Source organism: Tachypleus tridentatus, chromosome 12, assembly GCF_004210375.1.
Source record: "Tachypleus tridentatus isolate NWPU-2018 chromosome 12, ASM421037v1, whole genome shotgun sequence".
Lineage (NCBI taxonomy): Eukaryota > Metazoa > Arthropoda > Merostomata > Xiphosura > Limulidae > Tachypleus > Tachypleus tridentatus.
The window spans coordinates 76,076,539-76,101,234 of NC_134836.1; the positions used below are offsets into that span (position 1 = coordinate 76,076,539).

Consider the following 24,696-nt stretch of genomic DNA (forward strand, 5'->3'; position numbering starts at 1 on the left):
ATTGTTTTGAAGTGCCGGCATTGTACATTTATAAAATAGTTCTCAAAAAAACAACAACATTTTTACAATATTTGTAAACATTTAGAATGTTTCGTGTTTACATATACACGGTTTTCTACCCACATATACTACTGATATTACTACAATTCTACACGGACACTATTTTGTACCCACATATACTACTAATACCACTACTCTTAATTTAATGGTATACTGCTGGATAATTGTTACTTCACTTGGATTTAGAACATGATAAAATAGTTTTATTTTTATAGCAAGTCTTATCAGGCTCAGATCTGAATTTACGTGAAGTGCCAAAAAAGGATCCTATTTCGTTAGCCAATCGTAGCTAGCCGTGTGCAATAAAAAACTTGATAAAACCCGATAAAGTAATGGAATTACACAAATACTAGAAAAGTGTTATTTTTAGATAAAGTGTAAAACATAAGATTTATAGCTCTCCTAGTGGGTGTTGAAAGAACCTCTTCAGAGTCTACATGTTCTTCTCAGTGTTTTCAATCAGAATTTGAAGAATTTCTGTACACCAAAATTTCCATCGCGAAGGAAAGAAACGACACAAGAATTCCGCTCATCCAAAGATAAAAAACGCCTTGAAAATCTGTAACAGTCATGACCTTTACACTGGCGGTGGTTTTATATGTGTATAGACATTTTCTGAATTCGATGTACGGTCCATGACCCTATGCTTGACCACTCCGATTGGATAAAAGCGAGCAACCCTAAACATATATAATAAAACACATTAATTTTATATCAACGTTAGTAGAACGAATTGTATGGAAAATCTTAGATTATTGTAAAATGGTATAACTAGTTCAAGTAGTTGAACAGTATTGTATCTCAAATGCTGGCAACAAAAATGTAAATTACTTGAAAATCTTCAAGGCCTCATGATTTTATCATGAAACCTTAACGACACCACAACTGTACCTTCGACCAATAGTAGTTATCCATTACGTTTTATTGGATAATTTTGATTCTGTTTATAGGCTGGCGTTTGTTGCTGTTCAACAGATCGTGAAAGGAAGGTTTGTTTTTGTTTGTTTGTTTTTGAATGTCGCACAATGCTGCACGAGGGCTATCTGCGCTACTCGTCCCTGATTTAGCAGCGTTAAACTAGAGGGTTTTGGTCTGTTTTGAATTTTGCGCAAAGCTACTCGAGGGCTATCTGAGCTAGTCGTCCCTAATTTAGCAGTGTAAGACTAGAGGGAAGGCAGCTAGTCATCACCACCCACCACCAACTCTTGGGCTACTCTTTTACCAACGAATAGTGGGATTGACCGTAACATTATAACGCCCCCACGGCTTTATAGGGGGGCCTTCTTATCGATCTGGTTCGTTAAAAGGAAAAAAAGAGGCAGTGTACTGTAAGTTTTAAATATACCTAATGATTAAACGTGTGTTTCCTGGTGTACTGAAAATTATTTTCGTTGATAGAAAATTCCAGTGTTTGCGACCAATTATTCAATTGAAAAAACAACAACAATATACTTCATTTTGCAGGATATTACATATCACATTTTAACACTTGTTGGAATTTAAGTTTAGACACACTTAACGTATTCTGACTATTGGTAAAGCACAAAAACAACCTTTTCTTAACTTCTCTTTGAAGCGTATTACTAAGATTTTTTCTCATGATGATGACCATATTTTTAGGAAAAAAGATGTCGCTGATGTAATACGAACATGTCTTCTTCTTCTCGTAGCGTTTAGCGAGCCCTCCAACCAAACTGCTTACTTCTGTAATGACAATGTGACTGCCATGTTCTACTTTATCCAAAGTTTCTTCAGAGAGGAGATCGTCTAAGGGGATTCGTGAAGCAATTTTACCAGAAATTCTCTTCCATATAGCTTTATAAGTAGGATGAGACCCGCTCTGTTACGTAATAGAATAATTCAATAAATAAATATTTATATAAAGAAATTCAATGGGACTAAGTTATCAAAAGATTATTACCTTATTTGGTACCCTACAATTCGTAAAAATAAAATAAATAAACGTTTGTTTGTTATCGGAATCAACTATTCCAGATTTGATGAAATTCTTCACTCGAAATAATTCTGATTAATAATAAAACTGAGAGTTAATCACAAAGAATGAAAGGTGTTAGGTTTTGCGACATTCATTGTGAACTCCCCACACATTTTACTTGTGTTTAACGCCCCCAGTGGCAAAGCCGTATGTGTGCAGACTCACAATGTCAGAATCCGGATTTTGATATCTGTCGTGGGCAGAGCTAAAATAGTCCTTTGTGCTTAACTTCAAGCAAAGAAATAAGTTCTTTTTTTGTTTTTATCGTAACCCTACATAATGAATTTTCTGTGCTCTGCCCATCACGGGTATTAAACGTCGTTTCCAGCGGTAGAAGTTCGCAGACATACCGATGTGCCACTAGTTAGAAAGAAAAGACAATAAACAAATTGTTCTAAATATATACATTTAAATCTAAGCCAGAGAAAATAAAGATTTTATTATAAATATTGGTTCACTCTGTTCATGTAGTATTTTATTTATGTATAATAACCAGTGATTCCGCCTGGAACTGCATTTAAAAATCTTGTTCGTGATTGTCAAACAGCCCAAGCACACATGTATAAAAGTATGCTTTACTACTGTATAGCCAGAATGTTTTATCCTATAAAAGTATACTTTACTACTGTATAGCCAGAATGTTTTATCCTATAAAAGTATGCTTTTCTACTGTATAACCAGAATGTTTTATCCTGTAAAAGTATAGTTTACTACTGTATAACCAGAATGCTTTATCCTGTAAAAGTATGCTTTACTACTGTATAACCAGAATGTCTTATCCTATAAAAGTATGCTTTACTACTGTATAACTAGAATGTTTTATCCTATAAAAGTATGCTTTACTACTGTATAACTAGAATGTTTTATCCTGTAAAAGTATGCTTTACTACTGTATAACCAGAATGTTTTATCCTGTAAAAGTATGCTTTACTACTGTATAACCAGAATGTTTTATCCTGTAAAAGTATGCTTTACTACTGTATAACCAGAATGTTTTATCCTGTAAAAGTATGCTTTACTACTGTATAACCAGAATGTTTTATCCTGTAAAAGTATGCTTTACTACTGTATAACCAGAATGTTTTATCCTATAAAAGTATGCCTTACTACTGTATAACCAGAATGTTTTATCCTATAAAAGTATGCTTTACTACTGTATAACTAGAATGTTTTATCCTATAAAAGTATACTTTACTACTGTATAACCAGAATGTTTTATCCTGTAAAAGTATAGTTTAATACTGTATAACCAGAATGTTTTATCCTGTAAAAGTATGCTTTACTACTGTATAACCAGAATGTTTTATCCTATAAAAGTATGCCTTACTACTGTATAACCAGAATGTTTTATCCTATAAAAGTATGCTTTACTACTGTATAACTAGAATGTTTTATCCTATAAAAGTATACTTTACTACTGTATAACCAGAATGTTTTATCCTGTAAAAGTATGCTTTACTACTGTACAACCAGAATGTTTTATCCTATAAAAGTATGCCTTACTACTGTATAACCAGAATGTTTTATCCTATAAAAGTATGCTTTACTACTGTATAACCAGAATGTTTTATCCTATAAAAGTATGCTTTTCTACTGTATAACCAGAATGTTTATCCTATAAAAGTATGCTTTACTACTGTACAACCAGAATGTTTTATCCTATAAAAGTATGCCTTACTACTGTATAACCAGAATGTTTTATCCTATAAAAGTATGCCTTACTACTGTATAACCAGAATGTTTTATCCTATAAAAGTATGCTTTACTACTGTATAACTAGAATGTTTTATCCTATAAAAGTATACTTTACTACTGTATAACCAGAATGTTTTATCCTGTAAAAGTATGCTTTACTACTGTACAACCAGAATGTTTTATCCTATAAAAGTATGCCTTACTACTGTATAACCAGAATGTTTTATCCTATAAAAGTATGCTTTACTACTGTATAACCAGAATGTTTTATCCTATAAAAGTATGCCTTACTACTGTATAACCAGAATGTTTATCCTATAAAAGTATGCTTTACTACTGTATAACCAGAATGTTTTATCTATAAAAGTATGCCTTACTACTGTATAACCAGAATGTTTTATCCTATAAAAGTATGCTTTACTACTGTATAACCAGAATGTTTTATCCTGTAAAAGTATGCTTTACTACTGTATAACCAGAATGTTTTATCCTATAAAAGTATGCCTTACTACTGTATAACCAGAATGTTTTATCCTATAAAAGTATGCTTTACTACTGTATAACCAGAATGTTTTATCCTATAAAAGTATGCTTTACTTCTGTATAACCAGAATGTTTTATCCACATAGATTTTATAAGTCAACTATTGGTCGCCCTAGTGGAAACTGTTCGCAAGTTTAAGGTCTACTTGCTTCTTACTGTAAAATAGAAATAAATAAATAATTATACAGATGGCGAGTCGCTCAAGTAGTGCGTTTTCAAAATAGATTTTAAACTGGCACATACCTATTTTATTTTAATATAAAAATCACACGCCTGGTTTGAAATTAATGAACGGAATCAGTCCAAATGTTTCAACTTTGCAGAACTTCGTTAAGCCTTTCTGACCTTAACATATAACCCCTCCTAAATAATCGACAAACGAACGTATTCTATTCGTTTCACTAAATTTAAATAAAAGTTTGTTCTTGAAATTTTAACTAGCACCAATGTGATAAGACACCTACTCACACGAAACAGTGCTTCCGCTGAACTTCCGCTCTCTAGTAGGGGCTGGACGTTTGGAAACCTTAAAACGTCGTCTAAGTTCCGTATGTGATCGTTTTGTTTTTCGAGTAAAAGAGTAGATCGAAGATGGCCACCAAAACTTGCCATGAACACCAGTACGGCTAGCAACCAGGACGCCAGAAGTAGCCTCATGGTAACAAGCTCGGGAAGTCGGGTTAAACCTTCAAAACATGCAATATGAACAATGACTGGCAGTTTGAGCCAAAAGTAAAATATATTTATTTGATTAAAGTGTGGAGACGGCTGCAATAGCTACAAAAATAAACTATTATAACATCGTACATTTAAAATAGTTTTTTCTTACCCCTTAAAGCTGTTCTTCATTTCATGGATTTACAACGCTACAATAAGAGATTCAATTCTTTGCTGTGAATACAGCAGGCAGCTCAACGTAGCTGTGCTTTGCTACAAACAACCAGGCAGCCATTCGAATCGTCTACAAACTTTTATCTTCAAAAAGTGGTTTCATGTCATTAAACTCCAATAAGTCTGTATATATATAAATGTTATATAAACTGGTTGGTCAGGTGGTTAGGGCGCTCGAATCATAAATGAATTCTCGTCACACCAAATATGCTCGCCCTTTCAGCGTTATAATGTGACGGTGAGTCCCACTATTTGTTGGTAAAAGATGAACTAAAGATTCATCGAGTCTTTTACTATTAAATTAGGGGAATCTAGCGCAAACAGCCTTCATCTATCTTCTTGCAAATTTCAAAGAAACGAATATAAACTACAATTCAAGCTGGTTTCACTTCAACATATATAAGAGTAACAAGACGTGAAATCAAACTGTTCTTTATTTAACCGGTTTCGCAGCAGCTCGGGCTAAACAAATTTAAGTTTAAAATTTTAAATAAAACAAAAGTTTTATATTTTCACTTTACATGTTCTAGTTTATTTATTATTATTTAAATTTATCGGGCCACAAAATAAATTATTTTCATACTAACAATTCAAAACCAAAAGCTGATTGATTTGTTTGTTTGTTTGTTTGTTTTGGAATTTCGCACAAAGCTACTCGAGGGCTATCTGTGCTAGCCGTCCCTAATTTAGCAGTGTAAGACTAGAGGGAAGGCAGCTAGTCATCACCATCCACCGCCAACTCTTGGGCTACTTTTACCAACGAATAGTGGGATTGACCGTCACATTATACACCCCCACGGCTGGGAGGGCGAGCATGTTTAGCGCGACGGGGGCGCGAACCCGCGACCCTCGGATTACGAGTCGCACGCCTTACGCGCTAGGCCATGCCGGGCCAAAAGCTGATTGAAACGGATCGTTAAATTAACATTAAAATATTTTAGTTTGACCAAAAATCTGACTATATAATTCTGTACTGAACTTGAGAAAACTCTCGTAAGCGATATTTAAAAATAAAAGACAGAAGGTTCAGCAAGGATATACATTACAGCTTCAACGTTCCACACATCCTCAATTTACGTATTAAATAATTTCATTTCTGTGGAGAAATGATGGCGTAACAATAAAAGCCGGTTTAAAAATCCAGAGGGCGTTGAATCACAACTGACACATTTTTAATTTCTAAGTAATTGCACAGGTTTGGTTTGTTTTGAATTTCGCACAAATCAACTCGAGAGCTATCTGCGCTAGCCATCCCTAATTTAGCAGTGCAAGACTAGAGGAAAACAACTAGTCATTCCACCCACCGCCAACTCTTGGGCTAGTCTTTCACCAACGAATTGTGGTAATTGACCATCACATTATAACGCCCTCACGACTGAAAGGGCGGGCATGTTTGGTACGACGGGGATTCGAACCCGCGACCCTCGGATTACGAGTCGAATGCCTTAACCACATGGCCATGCCGGGCGTAATCGCACAGGAAATGTTTCATCTGGAACTACTTTTGATATGTTGTACATTGACGAACTAAATGTACCGTAACCACAATTACAATTACATTTTAAAGAAAAAATCACAGAACAATTTTCCAATATACCACCAAGTTTGGAGAGAAATATGGATGATAAAGAACAGAAAACAAAACTAGGTGAAAGGTACAACAATGATGTTTTGGTTTTAACAGGAAGGTTCTTAATATAAAATAAATAACAGAAATGTATTTAAAACATCTAATTGTCATTTTATTGTCAAGTAAACAAGATGATAGTAGAAGACAAAAACTGGAAAGACTGGACCTAACAGCATTTGCTTTTGAGATTCAATCAGGGCTTGAATTGTGTAAAGTTATCAAGTGGAGCTTCATTTTATAGCCGCCAGAGTCTCTTATTTCGATTATTTGGTGACATCACAATGCATGTTGACAAAACAAAGTAACTCAAATGTAGGCCTACTTAAACGGTATGAATTGTTAAGATTATGATAACTTATCTTTAAATTTACGTATATATTCTTAGACATTCTAAAACAGGAACGTTTTCACAACAGTTTCTTATACAATAGGAATGACACTCTGGTTCCTTCCTCTTCAATTCAAGTCCTGATTCAACTAGATATCTGATGAAATGTTAATTATCTAAAATAAAAAGATTTCACTATTTTATTTCCTTTCTATTTTCTAAATGTGAATCATCCATGTGAAAACGTGTCACGTAGAATGATTTTCAACCATCAATCCTTGTTTTCTAAACTTGAAACGTTCTGAGAAAGTTGAAAATAGAGGTTTAACTATTCAGTCATGGTAGAAGTAAGAAAAGGTATAGGTAAGCCTTTTTTGTCTGTATTAATATGCAAGACGAATGGCAAGTAACCTATAGTAACACAGTACTGGTAATTATGATAATAACAATCAGAAACAATCTGGCTACAGAGCAAGATATTTCTTATTTAGCCAGTTCCAAATTTCAGTCTCTAGATTTGTAGATATACATCAGTAATCTACATTCTCAAAATTACAAATAATAATAATTATCATTATCCCTTAACACTCCTACGAAAAGACGTTTCTAGTCCTGATTTCTCCAAGCCCGTTCCCCTGGCTGTGGTTTCGCTAGATAATAGATAGGGACAGTGGGAATCTCGTTAATCCATTCATTAATGGATTTAAATGGCAATTTCATTTAAATACAAAATTATTAGCCTAATATTAATAACCTTTCAAGTTGCTCTGGGGCCTATTAGGCCCCACTTTTCGTAGGAGTGTTAAAGTATTCCAGTGTAACCCACAGGTGACTCATCATGTGCGCCGGACCAACATTTTATAAGAGTAGCTGAAGAGCTTTTTAAGCTTTGACTTGCACTTTAAAAATTGTTTATATGTAATTAGACAGAGACTTATAGTAATACGTATGAATCACTATAACAAGGCATAATGAATAACGTGTAATTTCAAAGTGTACCTACTTGTGTTTACATATAACTATAGTGAGTAAAAGTGTCAGTGAGCACTTATTGTTGTGAATCATGGAGAGGTGCTTACAAAGGATTAATACCGTCAATAAGTTACAATGAAATTACCACAAAATTTAATCTCAAAGAACCTGAGTTTCTAGGAGAGGTATGCTCTCAGAACCTCTCCAAAAAACACCGAGATGCTTTGCGTTCCAAAAGTGTATTTTGCACACTATTCTGAGCTACCTGACCAATGTAAACTTTCCTTGGTCAAATCAAGTTCATTCCAACATCAATGAAACTTTAGGCAGCTACTATAACGTTTGTTACTCAGAATAGTAATACCAACCGAGGGGAAAACGAACCCCTGATTTTAGCATTGTAAATCCGTAAACGTACCGCTGTACTAGCGAGTGGCATTAAAAATAAAGAAAAATATAAAAAATAAAAAAAGACTTAGTTACAGTGGTCTTTTTATGTAACATTTGAACTAAATTGTTATAGCTTGTAACAGAAAGAGTGATACGTCTTGCGCCATTATAAAATAGCTTAGACCTACTTCTATATATTACTATAATCAACATTAAAGTCCTTGATAATAATGGATCAAAAAAATATTTTTAAACCCCAGATACAAAAAAAAAATGAATTTTGCAAAAACGACACGAATCATTTTGAATAAAGCAATTCAAAACTATAAAAAATGAAAATATCAATAGAACATTTGTCTGTTAAATTTTTTTACTGTGCTGCTCGAGGGTTATCTGCACTAACCGTCCCTAATTTAGAAGTGGTAGACTGGAGGGAAGGCAGCTAGTCAACATCACCTACCGCCTACTCTTGGACTATTCTTTACCAACAAAAACTAGAATTGCTCCTCACATTATAATTCCTCAACGACTGAAAGGGCGATCATGTTCGGTGATGGATTTCGATTCCGCCATCGACAGATTAGGAGTCGAGCTTCCTAAACATGAAATAAAAAGTTTGGAAAGTAAGTACTACATACCTTGGTTCCACAGGGAACGGTAGAAGTTCCACAAAAATGACAGAAATCTATAAATCGAACAACGTCGTTCTTTCTTGATGACACCCTCCATTATCGTTGACGTAACAGCCATTAGAAATAATGCACTGAACATGGCTAACCACACCTGAAAAACAGAGCAGCTATAATAATTATTTAATATGTCAAATAAAACAATAATGAAGCTACTTTATAAATTATTCAAATGGCATTATGTTTCACTTCGATTATTCTCAGAATTCAAGTTTCTTCAAGATTAACGTGATTTAATTTATTTATTTTTATATTCAAGTTTAAATATTAATTTACATTGTTAGAAATAGGTTCAATATGAAGGGTTTGGTTTTTTACTGAAATTTAAGCTAATCCAAAAAATCTAACTAAATTCAAGAAAAGTTCAGGTGTTTACGAAAGCCAGTGATAAAATTAGGATTTGATATCATATTTGAACAGACCTCGCCGAGTGCGTTTGAAAAACATGTAGTATTACATGTTTTTTTTTTTTTGTTATCTAATAAAAGATATGACAAATTAACAACAGATTGAAGGGAGGCCACTTTTTGTGTCCATCCCCTACACAGACACGCACATAAATATATAAAAATGAGAGTTATGTTACCCCCTCTTTTCATATTTTCATCCAATTCTACACGTGTTCCTTCAATATTCTTTTACTCATGAGGTCAAAATGAAATACAATAAACAAAATGCAAATATATTCCTAATAAAAAAGAAGACATTTTATATGTGTTCAGGTGAAGTGAATACATGTTTGAGTTATTAGATAGACTCGCTCAGTAACAGGACATTTGTTTAAGATATTAGTTACAAAGTGAAACTAAAACTCTCACCTAACCGAGTCTTTGTAAAACAAAACAACGTGCCTGAGCACGAGTAATACATGAAATAAAGACTCCTTATTAACGAACTAAGTACAAACACAATGTCCTCTTGCAGAATAGTTATTCTAGATTTCTAGAAATTGATTGTCCAGATGAAGAATAATTTTCAGACTATCCAAATACTGGTTCCTTAGTTTACTGTCCCCCCCAGTGGCACGGTGACTTACCTACGGACTTACGACTTTAGAAACAGAGTTTTGATACTCTTGGTGAGCAAAACACAGACAGCCCATCATGTAGCTTTGTGCTTAAGTACAAACAAACAAACTTTCACTTATTTCGTCTTGTAACATTTAATAACTTTAATACCAACTACAGTGATGTAGATATTGGAGAAGCTAAGCCAATAGTTTCCAAGCTGTTTTTTGTTGATGACACTCTAGTCCACTTACCTTGATATGCGCGATACTCTTGCTTCTGAAAGCAGTAGTTTTGAAGATTTTGTTTTATTAATTCCTTCTCGTTTTGTTTAAACTCCCAACACCCATACCAACTTGCCGCGACACACAGTTTGGAAACCACTGACCTGAGAGCTTTATCAAAATTTTACTATCTGATTCAAGCCCTAATAACCTTCCACTCAAACGCCGTTAAATAGCTGAAGATATTCTTCGAATTTTGAGGAACGCCAGTCAGAACGGTCAAGTAGTCCACATAGATGGGGTCTGTAAATTCTGATATCTGAGAGCGTTCGTAAGTGGCAGTGAAAGGACCCACAGCCAAGTCTGCCTCCTATAGGGGAAGAATTCATAATTAATAGTTTCTAATCGTTAGTAAATGTATTAGTATGCAACAAAATAAATATAATAACGATATTTTGTCGACGTCATGCAGATGTTTCTACTTAAACTTCTGAGGCCACAAGCAAGCATTTTGGAAACAAAAGCTAAAAAACAAACAAAATTAAAATACGTCCGAGAAAAACCAATGTCACAAGAGGTGTTATTTAAATGTACCTTTCTATCATTAGTACATAATTTTTATAATTATTTATACTGATATTCATAGTTCTTTCTTTGCTGTTTTTGGTAGACTTCATATACTTATAAATTATTAAAACTAATACGAATGGAGGATATTGCATAACCAGATGCCTCGCTGAATATCTCTATAAATTAGTCATGTTTATGCTTCAAGAAACCTGTCACACTCCTACCTCAATCTCTACACAAGTGACATGTTTACATTTCAAAGAATCTGTCACTGGCTAAGTTGCTCACGTGCATCATCTAAACATGTTGAAAATAAACAAGTTCTTAACATCGAAAAGCTGTTATTGATATTGTATACAAGAATATAGTGTTATATTTAATAATGAAACAACTTGTACGTAGATATAATCACAAATATCTACTGTGAAACTGGTTATGTGGTAATAGTAGTGGTGTAGTTTAGGAATGATGAATCCAAAAACAAGTTGTATTTAATTAACGCGTACATTTCGGTAAGAAACCACGACCAAGCCTTTAACGTAAACATGATTAGTTCAAAAGGTAAACATTTTGTTGAAAATAGTCGACAAATTTTCGAAATTTGAAGAAGATGTGTTAGTAACATAACGAAGTGACAAAAGTTAACATGGTGGTCGGCTGGTAAGGCTAAGGAAATGGTAGAATGATAAGTTCTGGTCACTGTTAATAATGCCCTCTAGCAATCGATACTTTTAAAATTTAATGCAAATGTATTTATAAATGTTTAGTTGGAAATCGTTTATTTAATGATTATGTTAACAAGTCATAATTAGGCTTAGAATACATGAGAATTCCTTACGTTTCTGTGGAGTAATCCAATTGCTCCAGAGTAGCTTCCATTCGGCAACCGTCCACCAGTTATACCGCTTATTGGTGTGACGTAAGTAAAGCTGAATAGAAATCATTGTAACTTTAAAGGCTTGAATTTACAATAACGTATATTGTTGTTTCTTTGGTTCTTCACGTAAGCCAGTGGTTCCCAACCAGAGGTGCTCGCACCCCATTGGGGTGCGAGATAAAATTTGTTTTGGCCACCTTACTCTTTATTCTTAAATAAATAATTACTGTGAGGGGTGCGAGAACATATTAAAATTTTTTAGGGGTGCGAGGCATAAAAAAGGTTGGGAACCACTGACGTAAGCCAATGCGACCTGCTAATGCATGCTTAGTTCTCAAATATGCTTTAACTTATGTTCCTTGTCAGTTTCATAATGCGTGTTTCTTAACAGTGACACCTTTTTACACTGAAAATGTACTCAAATTGCTACAAAGACATATTCTAGCACATGCAGTATAACAGGACCACTGCGGCTAATTTGAATATAATAAAAACAAGTCTACGTTTCTGACAACTTCAAGCACGACATCTTGAAAGTGAGCCCAGACTTTATTGGAATGTGAAGAATTATTCTTTACTAAGGAAAACACTGAAAATTAATTCAAAATAAATTGTGATTTTTTTTTTTACATTTAAAGGATATAAGTTACTTTAAAGTGGGTTTTCACATATTCATTATTGTTCCTTGTTATACTTGTTTGTTTTAAATATTTCGTTATTAAAAGTAGTTTCAACGTTCACCTCTAATCTTCTAGAGGTCCTCAATTGTAAATTGATCACAAAAATAGTTCATTTAAGAAAGAAAATTTAATATTTTGAGAACGTCATATTGAAATATTTCAGAGAGTGGTTTTTACTAATGAGGATTGTTTGTTTGTTTTTGAATTTTGTACAAAGCTACACCAAGGTTAGTTGCGCTAGCCGTCCCTAATTTAGCAGTGTAAGACTGAAGGGAAGGCAACCCGTCGCCAACTCTTGGGCTACTCTTTTACCAACGAATAGTGGAATTGACTGTCACATTACAATGCCCCCACGACTGAAAGGGCGAGCATGTTTGGTGCGACGGGATTCGAACCTGCGACCCTCGGATCACGAGTCGAACGCCTTAACCACCTGACCATGCCGGGTCTACTAGTAACGAACCAGCGGTTAGCCTATATTTTTCTTCAACTGTTTTCTGATACTCGTACATAGCCACTAAAAGACGTTATTTTGAACTGATACACTAGAGTAAAATCAACAACACCCGCCTCCAACTGCGACCCCAAAGTTCGAAACACAGGACATGTACCATAGGCCTTGACATTCGCAACTTCACATGCTAACTCCCAAGCCGTATCTGGCATTTTTATGTTTCCCAAGTGGACTTGAACTACTTTTAAAAGTTCACCTAAATAAGTGGTTTTTCGTAGTTGCAGACCAATAGAGTTAAGCATTGTTTGTTGAGGTATTGTGCGATACAGAAAATATCGATCATACATTTTAGAATATTCGACATATTTTTCTAGAAGTATCAAAACAGTGGAGAATTTTACAAAAAAAAGGAAGTATTACATTAAATAATAATGTAATGGAACTAATTTAAAAAAGTATTTAACTTACAATAAAAAGTAGGGCGCAAATTGGCCCTTTGATAGAGCTTTGAATTTCACAGATGATGAGTCGGGTTTAAGTAGGTGCGAAACCAAAATATTGCTCTCCTCAATTTAATCTCTGGTCAGTGTTCAAAATTAGGGACCGCAGTAAATAGGCTTAGTAACTTTGATATAAGTGTGTGTGTGTTTTCTTATGGCAAAGCCATAGGGCTATTTGCTATATCTACCGAGGGGAATCGAACCCCTGTTTTTAGCGTTGTAAATCCGAAGACTTACCGGAGACTTGACATAAATATGAAATAGATATATAATACAGTAAATTTACGAAACTAAAAGACTATTGTGATTATTGGTAGAAGTTGTCGAATAACAGTGAAATATAAACCATAAAAAATAAACAAGTAATTAGAAAAACACTGAGAGACTTATTAACTAACCATAATGTCTGTTAGCCTAAAAATAAACTTTTTGACGATATTTTTTATAATATTAGATTTTTAAACCGTATAAATTTAAAACGGATTCCTTGTATGTACGTAAGAAAATTACCTATAATTCATGGACGAAGACAAATATTCAAATATTTCAGCCATCGGGCCACCAATTGTAACAGTTCCATTTCTGTTGAAAACATCCACCCAGGGAAACCACTAGAAACATAAAGAATAAAAGAGTATTAATATGTTTTGTTTGTTTGCTTTTTAATTTTGCGCAATGCTGCACGAGGGCTATCTGAGCTACTCGTCCCTAATTTAGCAGCGCAAAACTAGAGGGTTTTGGTCTGTTTTGAATTTTGCGCAAAGCTACACAAGGGCTATATGCACTACCCGTCCCTAATTTAGCTGTGTAAGACTACAGGGAAGGCGGCTAGTCATCACCAACCACCGCCAATTCTTGGGCTACTCTTTTACCAACGAATAGTGGGATTGTTTGAAACATAATAACGCCCACACGGCTGAAAGGGCGAGCATGTTTGATTATATGTTTTGTTATTAAGCACAAAGCTACATTAGGAGCTATCTGTGCTCTGCCCACTATGGGTATCGATATCCTGTTTCTAATGGTCTAAGTCAACAGACATACCCTGCGCCACTAGGGGACGTTACGAATGGATGTGTGTGTTTTTTTTTCTTACAGCAAAGCCACAATGAGCTATCTGTTATGTCCACCGTAGGGAAATGAACCCTTGATCTTAGCGTTGTAAATTCGAAGACTTTACAGCCTTTTCCCAGCCGGGAAGTTAAGTATAGTTGATACTGTTATCATTTTGTTTGTCCATAAATTATTTCAAGTGGTTTTCTTGTTTTACAACTAAGAGCAAACTATCCTACGAAAGAGAGGGTTTAATCAATTTAATCAAATTTTTCAAAATTTATATTACTTACACTGACCCCATTTCTCGGGGGCTCAGCAGAAAGTCTGGAATTTATAGCGTTATAAATCAGGTTTCGACACCTGCAGACAACAGATAGTCTAATGTGTATCTTTTTGTTTAACTATAAACAAACAACACAAAACCTAAATCCTTTGGATCTGCCTAAGCAGCAGTATTAATTGAATGACGTATATAAATTGTTATAGTAATTCTAGTCTTCGAACATGAATTGAGTGACGTATATAAGTTGTTATCAGAGTAATTCCTGTCTTCAAACATTGAGACTAAGAGCTCAGAATGTCTTTACAATACAGATTACACCTGACTGTAATCCAATCAACCAGCAAATGCCACGCAAGTATAAAGCCTATAAAAGTCGTCGCAGTCACTCGAGGCCCATCAGTAGCACTATAAATCCAGTCATAGCTTCTAGGATAAGTTCTGTATGGCAAGCTATCAAAGATATTCCATGCAAAAAACTGTGCAAGATTTTGGTAGGTTTGTTCATTTTGTTGCAAAATGACACAAACGCTACTTACTCAAGCTTTCCATAATTTTGAATTAACAAACTAGTTAATCAATGTCACCCAACACCAACCATTTGCCTACTTTTGCCTATAAGATCAAAGAGAAGCGCTAGAAATTACAAACACGTCAGAGTAATGCCCAATTATCTAGAATTTGGAAAAATGAAAGTCTTACCTGAGCAACACCAACCCGTAAACCTCTGGAACCCATTGTACGTTCAAGGTTATTAAAATTCCACCTTTCTTTTCTCTCTTCTCTAGAAGATGGCAGAAAGCTATGCTCTCAGTAAAACCTGCAAATGAGACGATTACAGTAGTGCTTGCTTTATAACACAAGTTTTCATTAGTAAAACGTTTTAGTCAATACTAAATTTTCAGTTTCAACGCTGAAAAGTGTCGGTGCACCGAGATTCAATAGCTCTCATATAAGAAATAATTACCTAGGAAGTTTTTGTTACGTTCCTTTCTGTTTGTCCATTTCGAATTTTAAACCAATAATGCGTGAAAAGAGCATTACAGGCTATATTTTTCTTCCCAGGAGTAAGTGACCAGATAGATATAATTTTGTCTTTTAGTGGAGTTAGAATGTTTTGGTTTTATTAGCTATATCTTTCCGTCCATAGAATTTAAAAAAAAATTTGAAGTAACGCTGTGTGTTTCTCTTTAAAACAGAAATTCGAGGATATACAAAGAACCTTGTCTCCTAACCTTCTCTTGGTACTGACATATTCAAGAAGGGTATTCAATTTTATTTCAGAACATTAAATGGATAAATAATGATACAGGTATTTAAAAACTCGATGCCAATAGTAAGCTACATAAAGGTCACATTTTCCGACTAAAACAACGAGAGACATTGTATTGAAACGATATTATACAAATACGGTGGTAATTCGGAATTTCGGAAGATAATTAAAAACTAGAAGTTCCAACATTCGCACACAAGTACAATGTATCCCCTGCCCCTCATTCAAGTTATTCTTCAGAATGCAATACATTTGAAGAGAAAATGGTATTCAAGAAAAGGGGCCGAAGCTACAACATACATACATACATCAGAAGGATAGTGTGTGTGCGTGTGTTTCCTTATAACAAAACCACATAGGGCTATCTGATGTGTCCATCGAGGGGAATCGAACACCTGATTTTAGAGTTGTAAATCCAAAGGCTTACCGCTGTCCTAGCGGGGAACTAGAGGGATAGAAACCAACGAATTATTAACCTGACTTATTTATAAGAAAGCTGTATTATAACTTACTACATTGTCACTTGTATTAATGAATAAATGTAGGTAAATAGGTACCAGTTTCGATTTATATATATTCAAACATAATGACAGAAACTTTACAAATAATGTTTGGGCAAATGTGACCTATTTTCCAATGCACTACATTGAAATTCATGCACTATATAATACAAAAATACTGTTATAAATAGCCCCTTATAGTCCTGACTATAAGGTTACGTATAAATCGACGTGTGCTTATAAAATTGTATATTTTACTGTACTTATATATGTGTGTGTTTAGGTGTACCGATAAACCTTGATGGTGGTATTCCCGATTATTGGTATTAGATGTATGTTTATTTTGGCTAGATGACATGGATTGAACTGGACATTTTCCATATGAAAGAAATTAATTTTAACAACACACCATTACACAACACTTTTCTGCTCGTTAGATTAAATTCAAATACTTTTTTTTCTTTAATAACATGGGCTAAAATCCGCAAAACTAACGTCAATACCAGAGGTATTGTCATGGCATTTCTACCAATCACCACGAAGACTCCTTTAATAACATTGATAATTCAATAGAGAAATATATTGAATATCACATCGCAAAGCTAACGTTACACGAGACAGTCCAGGTGCCTTTCTCATCCGAGAACGTGGTGGTTTGTCATATGTATCCTCAACATTACGACAGACAATGAGCGATAATACCTGTCGGAAACGCGATAATGTAATTCCTAACTGACTACGAACGAACGAAAAAATATCATACATTCCTCTTATTTGACAACTGCGTGTTAACTAAAGTGTAATTATCTGTTCTTCACCTCTATATTATATTTGAAAAATACGGTCTGTAAATTCATGTTGGTTTTTCCGCGAAAACGCACCTGAATATGGTACGTTATTGGTCCAGTGGTACTCAGCAGCCTGGAAGGTGATTACTGTCTATTTCACCCTTCTATACATTCAACACGACCTGAATAAATACACAGTAAAGCAGTGTCACGTTCTATTACGTACAACTAAAGTAGAACTAACAAGCGTATATGTTTCAAACGTATATTTTATATAAAACATGTTGTACGTAGGTATTATCAGGTGAGGGGGGGCATTGAAATCACTTGAATGTATGAAAAATGTATGTTTAAATTTGTCATACATTCAAGTGATTTTAATGGCCCCCTAATAACACGTAAGTACTAAACATTCTTTGTGAAACACATTCATCAACGAAAATATTTCGTATACGACATTGAAAGTAGTGTGTCTATTATCATCTCATAATATATAAATTCGAAAAAGGTTTTCACATTGTAAACTACACTTAAGAACAGAGAAGCTGTGTTAGTGGAAATAAATATTTCAAATTACTTTTTATTAAAACTTCGCAATGCGCTGTCCGTGCTCCGCTCATCACTAGATGGCATGTATAAAAGCTTGCATAATTTAATTTGTTATGTTGGATCAAAGAGCAACAACTAAGCCTAATTTGACTTCAATTGAACTAATGTCAAGTTTAACTGTTAAAATGATTATGTTCGCTGACGAAACTTATTGTGACTGTGTGTTTTTATTTTCTTTACAAATTGCCCCCCCCCACACACACACACACATATACGTAGTGGCACAGCGGCATGTTTCCGGACTTACAATGCTAAAATCTACGTTTCGATACCTGTGGTGGGCAAGGAACAGATAACCCATCTCGTAGCTTTGTGCTTCACCTCAAACTAACAAACTTCACAAATTTTATTTATTTCAAAACTATTATCGACTTGTCATTACTTTTCAAAACCTTTTATTGGGTGTCGTGAACTTATCTGGTATTTAGGTCACTTTACGTCCACCGTCCTGAATAAAATATTTAGAATTTGATCTTAATTTAGCAAAAAATATAAAAACACAGTCACAGAACGACCAACTGTCGTTTATCTTTAGTATAAGTCGTCTTCACAAAACAGCACAAGGCAGACGATTAAAATATTCATAACATTAATTTTCAGCTTTGTGAACTTTGAAGATTTGTAAGTGAACTGGTATATTTACGAACTTTTATTATGAACAAAACAGTTTGAAATATCTAAATGGTAGTTAGTAAGTGCAGAAATATACAATGAATTATCTGTGTCTTGCTGACCACAGATACCAAAATCCGTATTTTATATTTCTTCAGACTTACCGCTAATCCACCGGAGGGAATTTTCTTAACATCCTGGACTTATAACAACTTGAAAACTAACATTTCAACCCGAAAGTAAGAGAAATGAAATTATAAAAATAATTACACTAATTAAATATCAAATTAAAATAAACACTAATTAAATATCAACACTAAAATCCTCATTTCCGTGGTGCTTGATTTCACACAAACAAATTCTGATCTGTACATTATCAGATTAATATTACGCTGTACTTTGCAGGAGACAGGGCCTTTGCTGAAACGATATTTGAAGTTTGAAAGCAATCGGTTGTACCAAACGTTCAGCTAAAGTAAACAGTATCATGACTTGCCACATACATCTGCTATCAGCACCTCTCTGAAATAAATAAATAGAATTGCATTAAATATTTGTAAATTTACAAAAGTTGCTGTGCCTAAATGTTTCCGATGTATTGTCCACACAAAAATATTGAAAGTTTAAACAGTTATTAAACAGCTTTTCACCGAGTTACCCTTTCTGAGGATTTGTATCCTACTTTTAGCGACCCCAAATATGATATGTCAGGTTATCTCATAACTAATGTCCGAAAATTTAATACAGAAAGTACATCATCATTTCTGTTTTTGTAGAAGGCTTTAATGACTAAAATATGTAGCAGGACGTGTATAAAAATGTTCAGACAAACAAAAGAAACTAACCCAACTCCACTTTTCCAGCTAATTCATCAAATAAACCCTTATGAAGATAGATGTATCTGAGGAGCACATTTGGCATATAATGCTTTAGTTATCACCATTAGATTCCATCTAGGAATCGCTTGCGGATTCTTCAACAAGTATTTGAGTGAGTAGGTTGTTAGCCCACTGCACTGAGCCGTCCCTAATTTAGCAGTGTAAGACTAGAGGGAAGGCAGCTAGTCATCACCACCCACCGCCAACTCTTGGGCTACTTTTTTACCAAGGATTGACCGTCACATTATAACGTCCTCACGGCTGGGAGGGCGAGCATTTTGGCGCGACGCGGGCGAGAACCCGCGACCCTAGAATTACGAGTCGCACGCCTTACGCGCTTGGCCATGCCAGGCCACATATAATGCTTTATGAGATTTAAATTGGCAATAGTGCAGCAGAAATTACACAAAACATTCAAGGTGTTTATGGTGCGAGGTCTCTCAATGAAAGAAAATTTCGAAGGTGGTATCAGAAGTTCGGATCAGATGACTACAGCTTAAGAGGTGCACCACATTCAAGTCCTCCTGTTAAGTTTAATGATGACTTGCTGCTGGCTACACTTGATGAAGATTGTGCTGTAACAGTTGGAGAACTAGCACAGAAGCTTAATTCAACCCATTCAACAGTTCATTGTAATCTGCAACAGCATGGAAAAGGGTCTCCCATGATTTGACAGAAGCCAACCTTAAAGAAAGAGTGGACATTTGCAATTCTCTGCATTCTCGTGAACGTAACTCACAGCCCAAATTGGACCTCCACCCTAGGAAAATTTTCTTAAGCGCTTGGTAGGATATTGCTGGTGTGATCCACTTTGAGTTGCTGCCACTCAGTGTAACGATTACGTCAAACTTCTATTATCAATAGTTAGAGCGCTTGAATGTTGCACTGAAAGAAAAGAGGCCTGCTTTGATCAATCGTAAAGATGCTGTGTTACACCATGATAATGCGCGGTCCCTACAGCAAGGATCACATCTACAAAGATTGAAGAGCTGGACTGGAAAATCTTCCACATCCTCCTTATTCTCCAGACCTTGTCCCATCTGATTATCATCTATTCCGAAGTTTGCAGAACTATCTTGATGGAAAAGAGCTTGGAACACATGAAGATGTTAAAACTCTACCCTCTCTACATTCTTATCCTCCAAACCCCAAGAATTTTATAAAAGTGGCTTTCAGAAACATGTGAATCGTTGGCAGGAAGTAATTAATAATAATGGAACATACTTTATAGATTAAATTACATTAAAAGCGTTTCAAATCCTTTCTGTTTTTCTGGACCTAAAATAGGACATTACTTAAGGGATGACCTGATATATTGTCCACATTATTCTCTCAAGATACAAATCCCTATTCTGACTCCACTAAAACTGATAACTATTGTAGACATGGAGTCAAAATGAAGTTCCTAACTGTAGGCTTGAAAATATAAAATTTCCATTTTGATTCAGCTTGTTTCTGCACTTTTTCGACGATCCCTATTCTCTCTTTTTAAATTAACAGTTTTTACTAATATTCCTTTTTAAGTTCTTTTAAATCATCTCACGTTGAATGCATTTTAAGCTATATAATTGAATAATGATTAATTGAATAGTACATGGTTTATCAACAGTTTGCTGACTTCTTTTTTCACCCAGTCATTACTTGCCGAACCAGATAGCTTTATGCCTGAGGTTTCGTGTAAAGAAGTGTCGAGTACAAAGGCAGGCATTTATAACAACCTCGCATCTATTATATATTTATAGTAACAACGTAAAATCAACTTAAAAAGAGCCATAAACATTCGAGTCGTGTAAAATAACCAACTGATTTGGATGTACACTTGTGCAACAATAATATGAATAATAACAATACAAGTATGGTGGATATATATATTTTTAATTTTATAAAAACAAATTAGGGAACGTTTGTTTGTTTTTTGAATTTCACACAGAGCTACTCGAGAGCTATCTGCGCTAGCCGTCCCTAATTTAGCAGTGTAAGAATGAAAGGAAGGCAGCTAGTCGTCACCACCCACCGCCAACTCTTTGGCTACTCTTTACCAACGAATAGTGGGATTGACCGACACATTATAACGCCCTCACGGCTGAAAGGACGAGCATGTTTGGTGTGACGGGGATTTGGATTACGAGTTGAGTGCCTTAACCACATGGCCATGCCGGGTGTAATTACACAGGAAATGTTTCATCTGGAACTACTTTTGATATGTTGTACATTGACGAACTAAATATATCATAACCACGATTACGAGTCGAATGCATTAACCACCTAGCCATGTCGGTCCCGATATATACATCACCTAGTAGCTAGCTATAGTAATATAGAAAGTTTCATTGTTACAGCAATTAATGAAAAAAGAAAGTCAAAACTACGAAAATTAAATTACTTCAAATTAAATTGTTTTTATTCCTACTTTGCCCAAATAACTTTAATTGTGTTATTCCGAGTTAAAGTAGGGATACTTTTTCAGCTGTAAGTAACTAAGTTTTGTAGTTGATTTTCTTGTTTCATTAATTTCCGTAGCATCAAAACTTTCTATGTTACTATGGATAACTCGGTTATGTATATATCTAACCCTACTTGTCTTTATAAAAATTAAAAAAAGATATTATAGTTGTTTGTTTCCTTTTTATTAACTATAATGCATCAAATCCCTTCAAAAATGGTGGGAAGCCAAATCCTACCATTTTTGTATCCTTCATTACGTGCTAACAATTTTGCCGCCTGTAAATAGACATAATGAAAATACAGGGTTTTCTGGTTTCGGGAAACCAAACCCTATCATGAGAATATCTCCCTTACCTGAAGAATATAAAAACGTTTTTTTTTTTGTGTGTTTTTTTTCAAGCGTTGATAAGGTGCAATTGCACTTCCTTGTCATCCCGGCTTTCCTATTTGGATTTTACCTAGCTTGACGTCATAATGACGTTGATGATGTGTGTCACACTCATAACGCCATGCGTGATCTGATCCTACTAATTCCCTCCTTAACAGGCTTTTATATGGCGGAAACAAAAGCCAAAATTTAGGAACTATTTATACCTATGTTAGTGATTAAATTCACCTAAAATAAGAACAGGCAATCAAAATTAGGAAGTACAATAGGAGCAAACATGTAACTCAGACATTTGGAGACATCTAATGTGGCCGACCGACACTTGACTTTTACACCTATTGAGTTTTGTGCGCCAGTAATATCAAACGTGGTCGCGTATTTACCCAATCAGATTTTATTAATCATCATTACTTTTATCAACCTACCCTCAAATCTAATTATATGCCAAAACTAACGCATATATATGTACTACTTTAATTTTTGGTAGAAAAAATAAATCACTGGTACCCAAGACGAAAAGTTCTGAAATAAAAATAGACTTATAAGGTTTGTTATCTTCGCTGTATGCTTTAATGAAAATTTGTTGAAATAGTGTAATTTTGATTCACTCCATAAGCAGGTATATAGTTATTTAAGCGGCTTTATAAGTGAAATAAGCTTTAGTTTTGTTCAGCTAATACTGCGAAATTATTATTGTTAATATTCAAACATGTTAAAGAGGATTTTAAACGGACGAATTTTATGGCCGCCATTTTGTTTCATCGCGGTTCCCTATTATTAGGGTACCTCCGTAATTCAAATTTTGTCTAACAGTTGTGAAATCACTATTATTACTATCAATGTTTGAGTGGTTTTAACTATTAGAAAGGAAGGATGGGGTGTGGTTTCACGAAAAAAAAAAGTTTTTTATAGTGGTTTTCCCCGAATGTTAATTTAGGGTTTAGAACAGATTTTTGTGCGATACCTATCCATTACCATAGTTTGTGTTGTTGAATAGTAAACGTTAGAGAGTTATCAAATGGGAAGTGTGTTATTGTTTTTAAATACAAGAACATTTGTATTTGGTATATTGTCGATTTTATCCTGTGTTATAAGTATTTCAAATAAAACTATGAAATAAACTAAATAGTATAAACAATTCATATGTAACTATACACAAGTCTTGTTACTTCATTTCATTTTCCATTTTACCGAGTTATGAACATTACGGAAAAATAATTTTAATCTCAGACATCCAGCCTCGAATTTCAAAGAATAAAATATAATTCAGGAATCCATATAATCAGATCCAGTCACACAAATTTCTCAATGGTACCAAACGAATTATCTTGGTTTCGAGGTTTGCACAAAGAAAAAAACTTTGCACCAAACACAACGCAGATAGTTCGTGAAAAAACTCTTTTACGAAGATTCTCAAAAAGCGAGCTACAAATCTGGCATTGATTTATATTAGTCCTACTAATTACTATTCGTAACTTGGTAAAATAAATAAATTTAAATTTTAGCGCATCTGATTATTAAATTTAAAACGTATAAATAGTCGGAGAATAAATTTGCACTCTGCAAGAGTGATTGTTAGCCTACGTATTCGTTATTATATCCAGAAATGCGACAATGAAGTTTCACAACTTCACTAATTAAATAGTGACTTATACTGTAGAGATTTGATGGGACATGACATGAATATACACGTATTCGATACAACAATCATTTCGGTCCAACGACCTGAAGTTCATGAGTTACTTAAGAGACCTAAATGAATAACTACAAAGTCAACAATTTTAAATATGTTTGTCAGTGAGATTACTTATATTGCTTTTACTTTCTAAATCTCGAATTTACAAACTTATTTTGGAATTAGCGCTTTTGTAGTTTAAATGCCGTTCACGATAAACAAAAACAAAACACACAACTCATAAATACTGACATCAAGTGTTTAATGAGATATTAATATCCTTTTGTAAAGATAAATATAAATATCTATACATTGACTTACCAAACCCCGAAGCCTACCGTAGCAAACTCGCGTAGAGAACATAGAATCTGAATATACACATCGTGGCACAGCCTTTAACTTCGAAACTTTGTTTCCATTCGTGTGATAATAGCCAATGAGAGATTGCGAAATATTCAAACCTAAGAGCCAAAGCGTGAGGTAAAAGCTCTTCATCTGCAGCATTTCAACGTGGTTTTTACTTAGTATTTGAATTTTTAGAATACAAGGTTATATTATAAGCCACGAATGTTAATTTCATAAACGGAATAAAGATTACACCAACATATTATAACTTTCATTGGCCTAGGACACACGAATAAATGTCAACTATATTCAGTGACGAAACAATTACCTAAACTAGAAAA

General features: G+C 34.4%; 1 protein-coding gene across 3 annotated transcripts; it reads right to left on the reverse strand.

Moving 5' to 3' along the window:
* Positions 1-15: 15 nt before the first annotated feature.
* On the reverse strand, positions 16-24,373 carry LOC143235403 (glutamate receptor 2-like). Of its 3 annotated transcripts, none has more exons than XM_076473537.1 (10): positions 24,332-24,373; positions 17,497-17,585; positions 15,545-15,662; positions 14,017-14,117; positions 11,834-11,924; positions 10,637-10,795; positions 9,144-9,288; positions 4,763-4,980; positions 1,614-1,900; positions 16-740 (listed from the first exon to the last, which is right to left on the reverse strand). In XM_076473537.1, exons 3-10 carry the CDS (start codon positions 15,578-15,580, stop codon positions 638-640), a joined length of 1,140 nt encoding a protein of 379 aa, XP_076329652.1. In that variant the 5' UTR covers positions 15,581-15,662; positions 17,497-17,585; positions 24,332-24,373; the 3' UTR covers positions 16-637. The 3 variants fall into 3 exon arrangements, with proteins under 3 accessions (XP_076329652.1, XP_076329653.1, XP_076329654.1); XM_076473538.1 differs by having other exon boundaries at positions 17-740; positions 1,711-1,900; positions 24,332-24,372; XM_076473539.1 differs by having other exon boundaries at positions 636-740; positions 1,763-1,900; positions 24,332-24,371.
* Positions 24,374-24,696: the final 323 nt, after the last annotated feature.

What these genes read in the sequence shown, in the direction of transcription:
- LOC143235403 (XM_076473537.1), bottom strand. Translation starts at nt 15,580, where the DNA reads ATGGGTTCCAGAGGTTTACGGGTTGGTGTTGCTCAG. An exon ending in TACGGGTTGGTGTTGCTCAG is followed by an intron (nt 14,118 to 15,544) that starts GTAAGACTTTCA and finishes TTATGTTTCTAG; the next exon opens with TGGTTTCCCTGGGTGGATGT. An exon ending in TTGGATTACTCCACAGAAAC is followed by an intron (nt 10,796 to 11,833) that starts GTAAGGAATTCT and finishes CTTCCCCTATAG; the next exon opens with GAGGCAGACTTGGCTGTGGG.